At 39.5% G+C, this 13,028-nt stretch overlaps 1 protein-coding gene across 1 annotated transcript in view; it reads left to right on the top strand.

Annotated features, from left to right (window-relative positions):
• Positions 1 to 1,163: 1,163 nt before the first annotated feature.
• The window catches only part of LOC108670841, a 36,392-nt gene continuing 24,527 nt past the window's right edge, over positions 1,164 to 13,028 (top strand). Inside the window, exons 1-2 of the mRNA XM_018158332.2 lie at positions 1,164 to 1,822; positions 3,870 to 3,994. Of these exons, the coding sequence (XP_018013821.2) occupies positions 3,877 to 3,994 (118 nt within the window). The 5' untranslated portion in view covers positions 1,164 to 1,822; positions 3,870 to 3,876. The remainder of the gene's footprint in view (positions 1,823 to 3,869; positions 3,995 to 13,028) is intronic.

Below are 13,028 nucleotides of genomic sequence, written 5' to 3'. Positions count from 1 at the left end.
TGAAAATGGAATTATATAAATCTCACAAGTTATTTTCCTCGAAAATTTCTCTTCTCCTTTTTACACTTTATTATTTTGATCTCGTATTCAATTTATAAAACTTCAATAGCTCAACCCGGCAATTTTCGGGACAGCTAATAATCGACGATATTTGAGAATACAGTTCTCTTAAATCCAGTAGTTTACACAAATCCCTTTACCAATAATTTCGCATCTTATTTTGAATGAAACACCAGCGTGTAAAATCGAAGCAAATGAATTTCTTAATCATGATTTATACGTATACATCCAAATGAATTAGAATTTTGATTTCAATTTCATGCATTCTTTCTTCGTCTTCAATGTCTCGTGGCGCTCCCAAGTTCCCGACCTAATCGGACTATATATAAATCTAAATCAATGCAATTGCGAAACGTTCAGTATTTTTGACGGGGTGCAAGTTGTAAACTTAAACAGGAATTCGCAAACAACCAAAAAAATCCACAAATCTTTTCTATACTCGTATTTGTCAACGTTTGTGGGCTCGTTTGTTTATTTGCGTGTTTGAACCCTGTCGCCACAAATAGAATGGGGATTGTTTGGTCGCGTACCATATCCAGGATACTAATCTTGTCAGGATTTTAACTAAACATTGAATTTCATTCCTAGCGTGAGAATAGGAAAGGATTGGAGAAAATATTAGGATAGGAGTGGATCAAAAATTGAAACTGGATTATTCAATCGCTAATAATAAATGTAATTTGAAAGACGCAAATAGTTTTTTCATATTTTTATAGTAGCAAAACTTGAAAAAAGGGCGAGTAGAATATGGTGGTCCCATCTTTAATGTAAAAGGTTTGTCTTGAAGGAGTCGCTATTAATTAGAATACAGAAGCTATCTTCCGACCAACTCCGGGCTAACCTGCTACTGTTTAATATATGCAATATAAAAGGCTTATTTGAGATTCACTTTTATCATAACTATAAATTTAGAAGAGAATCATGTTATTCGATTTCCCATCGTTCCGAATCCCGTCATTGAAAGTTTGAAATTAGATTACAGTAATTTTAATGAAACTTGAACTTTTTTATGAATAAATTTCCTTACAAAGTTGAAAATCTTTAAATTTTTTAATCTTTTTTTTATCTCTCGTGAATGTACCACGAATAACTAAATATTATTCCCAGGCATTTTTCCGACGCAGTGTACAAGATTTAACCATATTCGACCATTTTCCGACTATGTTGAAAATTCCATTCATAAAAACTAACTACCAGCCACGTTTCAGAATTCAGGTCGCTTTAATATTCAGGAAAGACACTCATAAAAACTAGACGTCCAGGAAAATCACAGGAGGAAGTGTTTATTCATTTAAGTGCCTGGCTCTGGCTAATAGAGTGACCATGTCTTACTTGGTATTAACGTGGAGGATAGGAACGCGACCAGCCTCGGGCTGACTTCCTTTTAACGAATGATTTACCGGTACTGCTGAGGCGCTCGCAATCATTGCTGAGCTTACTGCTGGATATTCGGGTGCTGAACACTGACTCCAAACATGGATTGGACTTTCTAGTTCAGGCGAGATCACAAAAGCTAGATTACTCAATTATGTTTAATGAAAATTTGAACGTGAGAATGACGTTTTTAGCTTTAAATTGAGTGACCAAGGAGAATTGGAGTGAGTTACAAAGATAACTGAATGCGACGTAAAATTTTCTGAGAAGTGGAATAACTTATTGCAATAAATAAATACGATTCAAATATCTCCGAGGAGAAGTCGGGTGACTTACTGCAATAACTGAATGCAAGACAAATTTCTCTTAACCAACTGGCAGAAGTGAGGTGAGTGGAGGCCAAAGCCTTAGATATTATCTTGTTTTTTTTTTTGAGCCTCTGAAATTTTCTATATTTTAACCCTCTACCGCCGTATGTCACTCTCCGGGAACATAACTTCCAACCTAAATTATACGTAAACCCATGAGTGTAGCAACCTGAGAATGTTTGTACTTAACAGAGAACATTTAAAGTTGTACGCGGCGGCAACCATCAGTGCAAGTCATTTTGCGCTCACAAGAACGTTTCCTTTTTGGGAAGTAGGCTTGTGACAATATTGCTCCGGTTACTCGTGTATAAGGCGGTAGAGGGTTAAGATAAGACGGAATATTTTTTCGCTCACACTAACCGTTCTAGTCCTTTTGCAGATTTTGAGTTTCCTTGTCTACTGTGGTAATAAATTAACGTTGTTTTCCGAATCAGCCATGAATTTCAATTTGCGCGTGTTTCAACCTTGCGCCCACTTATCTATTGAGCTTCTTAATCGTTAACTGGAATAAGAATTATTATAAATTTCAATCCATTATAAGTTTGTAAGTGTGAAATATGTAACCAATGAAAAATTTCTGTGCTCTTTCCATCTAAAAACTGAAATGTTTCACTTAATGAGTGAAATGCATGCTATTCCCTGTCTACCAGACCGTGATATTGCAGATGTTTAATCGGTGCACTTGGATGGATACCATGATAATATGTCTAGTCATTTGTAGGATGGATACCATGATAATATGTCTAGTCATATGTAGGGCAGGCAATTAACATTACGTGGATCATCCTACTCAACACGCCTGGGATGTCAACACAGTAACATCTGTAGCGACACTGCCCACTATCGTGCAGTTAGTCTACACCGCAGTAACACCTGTAGCGATACTGCCCACTATCATGCAGTTAGTCTACACCGCAGTAACATCTGTAGCGATACTGCCCACTATCGTGCAATTAATCTACGTCGTCCACAACAATCTAGGGAGTGTTGTTCGTTCACAATTCAATGCAGATGCACAAGTTATCATTCGTCGTCTAATTATCTTATCTATGTCCCTAAACATCAGCTGTAAATGCCACAAATATTCAAGACGTTACACAAAACAGAACTCAGGAGTTGGTTTTTCATTCGGATTATCCGACGACGGCTGCATTCTCGGCACCGCACCCGGGTTAACGCGCTTTGCGGAGTTTGGGTGATCAACAATTTTTAACTCGTGGGATGCCGGTATGTGGCCAAGATTCTTTGTTGGGATGAGACGGAGACATCAAAGTTAAGAGTTGAGCGCATGTGCATTGCGCGACACCTACTTCGCTTGGTCGGTGGTCCAGCGCTGTAGGGGGCAAATATGTTGCACAACTTCGAACGCTGGTCAACGAGTGAAACGAGCGTCTTTACTCCAGCCGATTTGTCCCTTGTTACTTTTTATAGTTCTTGAAAGAAGCATTAATGTCATGGGATTTCTTGTCCGAAGTTCAGTGGTGAACGTGTAACTTAGTACAGAAATAGTGTGTTTTTTCCAGCTTAGCATCGAAATTTTGTGAATACGGTATATCGGTAAATCGAAATTTTGTTAATATATAATTTTGTGAATGTATATTTCTTGCACAGTGATATTTCTACAGTGCCCACAGGCTACTTGTTATTGCTTGAATTAAATTTTATGGCTGGATTGGTAAGGCGTCTCGAATCGTCTTTAGGTCATTCTACGAGTTTATTTAAATGAAATGAACTTCAAACTCAGAAGTTCACACTCTCTTCAAATTTCTGAGCGGGATTTAAATGCAGGTTCTTTGAAATTGTTTGTCACTTTTTCTTCATTTCACAGGATTTTGGTCAGAACGCGAGAGATTTGAGAATTTTTTCGCATTGCATTGTCATCTCTGATGACTGCAATGAACTAGGTACCATATTTCAACTGCGTTCCATCGGTAGTACATATAAACGCTTACCGAGTCTTTTATAATTTTTCTAGCAACAACGAGCCGTATTATTTATTCCACACGAAATTACTTAAAATTAAAAAAACACTTCATGAAGACTCTTGTGATGGTGATGCTTGTGCAGACCCAAGATGCGATGCGTGGTGGTGATGACGGCTGTGGTGATGGTGGCAATGATGGTGCAACACAGCGATGGCTGCACGTGCCCCCTACGTCACCCCCAGCAGCACTTCTGTGAGGCGGACTTCGGTGAGTAACGAGGTCATAGAAAATACCAAAATATTAATTAATTCTTAACGTGTTTCTGACAAATGCCGTCCACAAGGTCCCACTACTGTATTGCCTCCGCTGCATCTTCATATATATTAATTTTAGTTCAAACTTCTGTAGTACGGTAAGCGTTTCAGCAAACCCAAGCATCATAAACTTTTATGGATCATCAAGAGCGTTCATCTCCCACTGTTATATAGTTTCCCCACATTCACACACTGATTCACAATTCATTTCATTGTCTCATAAAATTCAGTGGGAAGTTTTCTGTAATGATACATGATACAAGTGTCAAGTTGGTGGAGCGCATAGAAGTAGGAATTTGACGATGCAGGCGTCGCGCGTCCCACATCACCGGCCGTGCAGAGCGCGTCCCGCACCACCGGCCGTGCAGAGCGCGTCCCGCACCACCAGCCGTGCAGAGCGCGTCCCGCTAATTCTTGGTGCGTTTATACGTGAAGTTAGAACGCATATGCACGAACAAGCGTCAATCAGCGTCGTCACGCTTGCACAAAAGATCGTGTCTTGTGGATATTTTTTGATGAGGTTAAAATCAAATTGCCTTCTTCGGCGGGGAAGATCTTTAATGTGGACGACGGTGAACACATTATATAAATATTTTAGTGGCAGGTTGAGTGCTGCACAGAAAGATTACTCTAAAGTTATGACGTTAACAAAAAGTGCTCAAAAGTTTTGAAACCTATTCATTATTTGGATTTTCGCAATATAAGTCCCGGTTTTATAAGTACCGCAATAAAAGTACCTAACCTCACCACAGTTGAAATGGGTATAGTGGTTTTCGTTCGATGATGAGTATCACGATATCGAATTTGTTATCGTTCTATGATCTGTATCACTATTTTCTAATTCCTGGCAGTACTATTGTTTAGAAGTTGCCGACACATTTTTTGATCGGCCGAAGAGGCGAGTAAAGGCTGATCACAAGCTTTGCGCATAACTTTTAAAAGTAAACATGCAGGGAGTTTGTCGACAAAATTAGGATAAAACTGAAGAGGACAAATGGAATTTACTTGGGACCGAACGACGAGACTTGGGAAGGATACTCGCTTGTAGCGATGCAATTGGAGATTTGCTATTGATCTCAACGCTTGCTTGTATGGGTTTCACCTTTTGCGAGCGAAGGTTCTGTGGTCGTGAGGCTTGGCGCCAAAGACGTGATTATCCTGAGGAAAAAACAAGGCTTGTGGCACCTGTTACGATTATTGTGGTGGGAGCTGATGTACACGTTGAATTTCCTAAAGTTAATTAAGATTTTAGTTAGAAAACTCATTGCAACAACAGAACTGCTGATTGTTTCCTCATCTTAATTCCAATATCTAACGCGCGTAACAAATTGAATGCACGTTTAAGTGCTCTTGTGTAGGAATTTTCTTATTAAAGTTAAACGAAGCGCGCAGCCTGATGGCTCGCATTAAAGCTCTCCGCCCTTCCGCTCTTTCAAGGGTGACATTTTTTCGTGACCGATGTTTTTGTGGGGCGCCAGAAACGAGCGCAATTGTGTCGACTCCGCGGTGATAGTCATCACTGCAGGGCTGTCAGCACGAGGATTGTTCCCAGCACCATAAAGGTGTTTGCTCTCGTTGAACCACATCTGCGCCATCATAGTAAAAGTGTTGGTAAAATATTATTCTCATTCAACGGAATTGGGGAGTTGACTGATATAAAAGTTCTTATTGACTTTACCGTGCCAGTTTTCAGGTGCAATGGCTGCTATGACTTTGTGATTCTCGAATGCCTCCTCAAATTTCTACGTGTATGCTGCAAAACGGTTCGTTTGACTGCGGTTATGTGATGTAATGCAGCACATTATCGTCAGGTTAGCCATGCGTCTCTTCGCATAAATAAGGAGCTACAACAAAGAAGACATGTGTTTGTTTTACGCTCTCTGTGTCGGCCGCTACTGCAAACGAAGACGCATTCTGTGTGTGCGCGTCAAGTGAGGCGCGCAGGAGCTGCCGTCTGAAGTGCAGCGCATGGCGCACGGTATATCGTGTTACACGACAACTATGGCTCACGGTATATCGTGTCACACGACAACTATGGAGCTCTTGTGGTGAGAATTACTTCCTCGCAGAGTGTCATTCGCTGAGTTATTCTAGCTGGTCCTATGATGAGGTACTTCTTGACTGGGAAGCGGACTTATTTCTAATAAACTTTTTGCGCAATTCTGTTAGTAACGTAAACTTCAGGATATGTTTCGGAAAATTTCTTAGTAATATTTAGTGTGTTTTTTTCCCGTGATTTCTAGATTTGCTCAAGTTCACTTGAGTTTCTTTGAAATTAATACAAATCAATATCATATTTTTAGTTGTAATTCACACATTTTCACTTGGATTTTGTCTGCTCTCTGAACATATTGATCTTTTCGCGAATATCTTCTGAATTCAAATATGCATCATCCCTCTACACTTTATATTCACTGTGCAAGTTTTACATTATAGCGATATGGTTGCAAGACATGGCTCATTGTTGATTGACTTATCGGATTTAGAGTGCTGTTTTGCTGCAGCGTTTGTCATATGAGATGAGCGCCATATTTTGCGATCCACTCGGACTCGTGATCTGATAATCGTCCAAGGTGGAGATTATCCCATGGAGTCTGAGCCGATAATCGCTCCACAAGAGCGAGGTGTTCGGTCGCATTGACAGCGACGCTGCTCCACGTTCCTTGCAAATACATATGGTCATATTCTCAGTGATTGTCTTCGGGATTTGGAAATATAGGATTTTAGTAAATTTAAGCTTCAAGTCTGTATATGGTAAGCTTAGTGCATACCCGGGATATGCAATGACCCACAGTTTTGGACACACTGCAACACTTACTATAACGTATCTAGTTAATCTAAATTACACAAACCCAAGCCATTAACAACGTATTTATTAGAGCTTAATGTCGCACTCAAGTGAGCGTCACTCCGTACCTAAGAGAGTTGCACACCGAATTTATATGAGTATTATGACTTATTCACGAGAGTTGCACGCTGAATTTATATGAGTATTATGACTTATTCGCGAGAGTTGCACACCGAATTTATAAGAGTATTATGACTTATTCACGAGAGTTACACGCCGAATTTATAAGAGTATTATGACTTATTCATGAGAGTTGCACGCCGAATTTATATGAGTATTATGACTTATTCACGAGAGTTGCACGCCGAATTTATAAGAGTATTATGACTTATTCACGAGAGTTGCACGCCGAATTTATATGAGTATTATGACTTATTCACGAGAGTTGCACGCCGAATTTATAAGAGTATTATGACTTATTCACGAGAGTTGCACGCCGAATTTATATGAGTATTACAACTTATTCACGAGAGTTGCACGCCGAATTTATATGAGTATTACAACTTATTCATGTGAGTTTTTCACCGAATTGCTACGTGTGTCTGAGCACGTGACAGCATCGCAGCGTTACACGCGAGACAGGCTCGTAGGCCAGCGCGTGGCATGACTCGTAGTTTGCCGAGTGTGCCAGTGATACAAGCCAAAATACTGCATTTTTACTTCAATTTAATAATAAACCCAAATTTCCAAAACATGTTGTCGAAAAATTATATCCTTGATATTACGATTTATTCAAGAGAGTTGCACGCTGAATTTATACGAGTATTACGATTTATTCAAGAGAGTTGCACGCTGAATTTATACGAGTATTACGACTTATTCAAGAGAGTTGCACGCTGAATTTATACGAGTATTGCGACTTATTCACGAGAGTTGCCCGCCGAATTCATATCAGTATCATGACGTAGTTTGAGAGCATTACATCGTATTTATGTGAGGGTCATGATGCATTTATCAGAATTCACTGCCGAATTTAAGTGAGTTTCATGACTTATTCTTCAAAGTTGCATGCCGTATTTATGAGATAAGCACGCTAAATTCATATGAGTTTTACAACGTATTTTTCACAGATTCACGTACAATTTAAAAGAGTTGCATGCTGTATGTATTAGTTACATGCCGTATATTTGTGAGAGTTGCGCAAATGTTAAAGTTATTCAAAACTCATATACATTCATGAGCTGTAGATTGGCAAGCTTATATTTGTCCCGAAACTCTGTCGCCAGAATTCAGTTTTTGATGTAGTACTATTGCAATGAACTTTTTCAAAAACACCCAAATCTGCTGCAAACCTATTATGAATCATACATGCCATATACTTTGTCCAGCAATTTAGGATCAACAGCAATTTTTCAGTGATATTTATCTATTCTTTAGTGCCCAAATGATCAGAGCTTATTGAGGAATAAAATGATTGACTCGTATAGCCTGCTGCGTGCGCATTAACACGTGACAGCATCGCAGCGTTACACGTAACACGTGACAGCATCGCAGCGTTACACGTAACACGTGACAGCATCGCAGCATTACACGTAACACGTGACAGCATCGCAGCGTTACACGCGAGACGGGCACGTAGGGCAGCGCGTGGTGACCTGATGGCGTGCAGGGAGCGGCGTGCAGCCAGAAGCGGCGCTGCGAGGTCGCGGGGCTGGCGCCGCGCTGCCGTGGGGAGATGAACGCAATTATCTTGCGGGGGCAGGCACGTAGGTCGTGGGGGGGGATAGGGGAGCACAGATAAACTTAAAATCCTCTTAAGTTAATAACCTTCTTGCCGCAAAGAATATATGAATAGGGCGAGGAGGGGAAGCTCAAGAACCCCGTTGCGTTATAACTTAGATATAACATTTTCATACTGTCGAATTTTGGGCGTTTTTAGAATTTAAATGTTTAAAAGGTGAATTTTTTATTAAAATTTGTGTACGAGATTGAGGTGTGTGCGTTAGGAAATCCATCAATAAGGAGCGTAGCAGTTCCTTTACTTAGTTATTTACTTAGCTATTTAAATCGAGGCCGTGGCCATCCATCCTACCATTCAGGCACAAATAATTCCTCGATTTTTCATTCATGAATGTATTCTGGAAATTAATGACTCTTTGGGCGTTGCCGACACATGCTCTGCTACCCACGATGATAATCGCTATTTTCCTGCAGCGGGTTTGTCGTTCTATTTTCTGTTATATACTTCAACGTGTATCTAAAATTATCAATGCTTAAATTTGTTGTTGATTATTGCTGAGTAATCGTAATCAAGATCAGGTTTCAAATTCAATATATCAATGTCTTCACACTGCCTCATAAACTGGAAAATAATTTGCGAGTTTCTCATGCATGCCACGATGTGATGTTATGGATTACAATATTAATAATAGTTAAGTTGATGACTTGTTAATTTGAGAGCGTATGACGATGATGTGGTTAGATATGTTTAGCATGACTGCATCCTGCGCCCTACTCGAGTTGTCAAACTGACTGCTCTGCATGATCATGTCAGACTGTGTGGTCGTCAGGAGTGCTAAGCTTTTAACAAGTAATTCGCACACAAGATACTGACAAGCTCACATAGTGAAGACTTAGCCATACAGCTACTATTAATGTATTAATTCATTATAATAAATGGATAACTTCATGTGCGTGCACCACTGAGCCGGTCTGCCGATTTCTCTGACTCACTTTAAATGAGATCTCTGTTTAATGAAGCGCATGTAACATGTCTTGTTGAATAAAAAAAGAAGAGAATAGAAGTGTAGGCGCTGAAGAAATAGCCCATGGCCTGTTGCCGGTTCTTGTAATTTTCGTGACTTGTTCACAGGAGATCTAGAAACAGGCCTTTTAATCAGATCTTTTCATCACTGACGTTGGTTTGAAATAGCTACTGAACTTATCCCTGTTGCTCTCTGATGAAATCAGTGCCGTGTAGCGCGCTTGCAAGCTGTCGCTGCAAGTGTGCCTCATTATCAAGTTTTTTACGCTTATGATGCCGTGTACGTCTCTGCTTGAGTTTCTTTATTGGTACGGTATCTACTAAGTATTTACAGCAAGCCATATAACTGACGTTTTAATGGCTTAGCTTTACGCTGAGATGCTCATTTCTCTTGACTTATTGAGCTTGTATTATCAAAACAGTGTGCAGCTAAATATTTATGGTGAGTTTAATTAGAAAAGTATCATTTGATAGCTTCGTAAACAAATTAATATTATAATTTTGATGAACATCATCGATATTGTGCTCGTCATTATACTTAAAGATTACCTTGAATGTGCACCGATCTGGAGGTAAATATTCAATTATTCTTATGGACGGGAAATTCTTAGATCGTGATGGTATTTAGACATGGGATATAGTGGGTTGAACAGGACATGCTCGTGAGGTGCTATCGTCAGGTCACGAGGCCCCATTGCTTGCTCTTCATCTGGTATACGTTCATAAGTATCCTCTTTCAGCCTCATTTCATTAGCCGACGCTGCGGGGAGCTGCTTGCCCGGCCATCGCAGTTAAAATGGCGCGATCTCTTCTTTTTTTATCGGTCGGCGTCGCGTCGGGCTTTCCGGCCATACTTCACGCCTGCATTTTTTTGCAATAAATTATGTGTACACACTTAATTATAATCACGTAAGCATTCAACCTCCACATGTTATGATTTCATTCAATTTCGACTAGCAATGTAAGCCCACGTTATCCGGAAGACTGTGCAGTCGCCTGTGAACTGTCAGTTGGTCGTCATCTCGGACAATGTATGAACGCTTTATTTGGCGTCACTGACGCTGTTTCCTGACAATTAAATCTTCATCTGCATGAAACATTGTCGTTTTGGATCACTGTTAACAAATTTCATAAAGGGAAGTTAATAATTGTTACATCCTGACTCATTTTCTATTCAAGTACGAATAGCCGGTAAGGAATTGACCAGGATCTTCATCCTGCTCCGCTGATATAGGCTAATAAAAATTGTTTATACTAATTATTTTCAATCTTTGCTTGAATTAGTCTGAACTATTGTTTGAAGTTAAATTACAATAATTTCATAAATATAAAATAATATCTCCTAAAAATCATCTCAAATGACACGTTATTTTTGAAGAGCTCACACTTTCGATCGCCACACAACATATTCCGTCTGCAATTCAATCTCTGGCGATAGCGTGAAAATTTACTACTGCATTCTATTATGTTTTGTGTGTTGCCGTGTATCTGATAACTACATGCGTCTCAGATAAATCTGTCTGTTTGTTTTTCACCCGTAGGCCCAGCAACATCAATACTCAGTCTTTAAAAAACAGGGTCGTAAATAACCGTCCATTTACGATGAGTTTTTCTTATCACAGACAATCTTTCAAGTGTCGTGTCGACGATATGTCCGGCGTCGGGCGGTGTTCAGCTCAGTTTTTCTATTAATTTGTTTCACATGTTCTCGAGTATACCCTATGGTAATCAAAACTATTTTTGATGATTGCAATTACTTAACAGGGAGTGTAAACTTCAAAAAGAAATTCTCTAGGAATGACGGAATTTCAATCATTTTGTTTCGACACGTTTTGTTTTGTATTGTTGTGAGTTGATTAAACGCTGCGACATATGGCCGTGATGGAATTCTTGAAATTGAAACAAACGCCTACAAAAGTTTTTTGAATGTTGATCACATGATTAACCACTCAATAATTTTTGGATTTTGATAACTTAATTGACCACTCAAACCACAGTCGCAAAAATGGTCCTTCCTCATCTCCAGAACATTTGAGTAGAACGAAAATTAGGAAAGTAATTTAGCTTGCATGTATTCTGGAGACCAATAACGCAAGAAAAAGTATATATTGCTATGGCGTAAACCTGAGGACTCAGCATCGCAAAAATGATTGCCTCGCGCTTCAGTCGTTGTGCCCAAACGACAGGGCGTATCCAGCGAGACCCTACAGCTGCACCCGGAACTTGTGAGCCGTCAGACGCGCGTATCACGGCAGGTGTTTACGCGTGTCGGCAGGGCCAGGTTAATATTTAACACTGTTATGTCTGCTAGAAATATCTTTTAGTATCACTGCTCAAGCTGTGGAGTCTGATTACACGTTCGTATAGCTGTCCCTGTGGCCAACGCTGTGTACCGCGGCTATACACCGTGCAATGCTGCACGGTGCATGCGGAATTTTTTCAAAGAGTGCGTTAGCTGTTCTTCCTAGTCCAAATTTTGTCCCGCCTTAAAAATGTTCATAATTGATCGTTGATCCTCGAGCGAGGCTTGTTGCGATGTCCGTATTATCTTATGCCCACTACCGCGACATTCTTGAACCTGCCGCAATTACAGCAGCGAATAGTAAAGAATAACTTGGCTTCTAATACAAATTTCTCATCGTCACAGTCTCGTAATCCGTTAGAAAGTGTTTCATGTTGTAGGCTAGTCAGAGGACAGTCGAGGTCTAAGGCGTGACTTCCACCTTCAGCAACTCCAATTACGGCAATGTGCCTTGCGGCTCCAAATAATACAATAACAATTATTGATTTTTTCTTCCCACCAATTGAAGTACATCAATCAATCTAGGCACAACATTTTTAAATAACATTTTTTAAATAAAATTTACAAAACACTATAAACTAATTTGAGAGATGAACGAGACTTTTCTTACGCTTCATTCTTACGAGACTTTTCACTACATTGCTTTCTATTCCTCATTAATACCTTATGTTTTAGGAATATACTGCATTCTTCTATATCTCTATATTTACTTTCACGTATGTGATTGATGCAATTTCTATAATAGAGTTTAAGTCCATTATATAGTATCTGAGGTCAGTATTTGTGTAATTGACGAATACTGACCAGACATGTTATTTCCTGTTCTTGCTCAAACAACGTTATTTTTTGGTGAACTGTGAAACATCGGTGAATTTTGTATACATACCAGATATTTTATATATGTGTTGTTTGAATGAGTAAAAGGAAAAAAAACAGTTCTAGACAAATCATGACTATATTAGCTCAGAAGTTCAACTCTTGTGCGAAAATGGAATCAATTTCTTGATTCCATTGCGCTGTGGAGGCAACCGTTTGAACTTATTATTTAGATTTTAGAATAGTATTGGGCATGGTCGCATGGATGAAAGATCCGACGTAAAAATCGTGTTTAACACTGAAGATTAGTAGCGCTG

The sequence above is a fragment of the Hyalella azteca genome, unplaced genomic scaffold (assembly GCF_000764305.2).
Source record: "Hyalella azteca isolate HAZT.00-mixed unplaced genomic scaffold, Hazt_2.0.2 contig1213, whole genome shotgun sequence".
Lineage (NCBI taxonomy): Eukaryota > Metazoa > Arthropoda > Malacostraca > Amphipoda > Hyalellidae > Hyalella > Hyalella azteca.
This window is presented reverse-complemented; position numbering and strand designations above follow the sequence as displayed.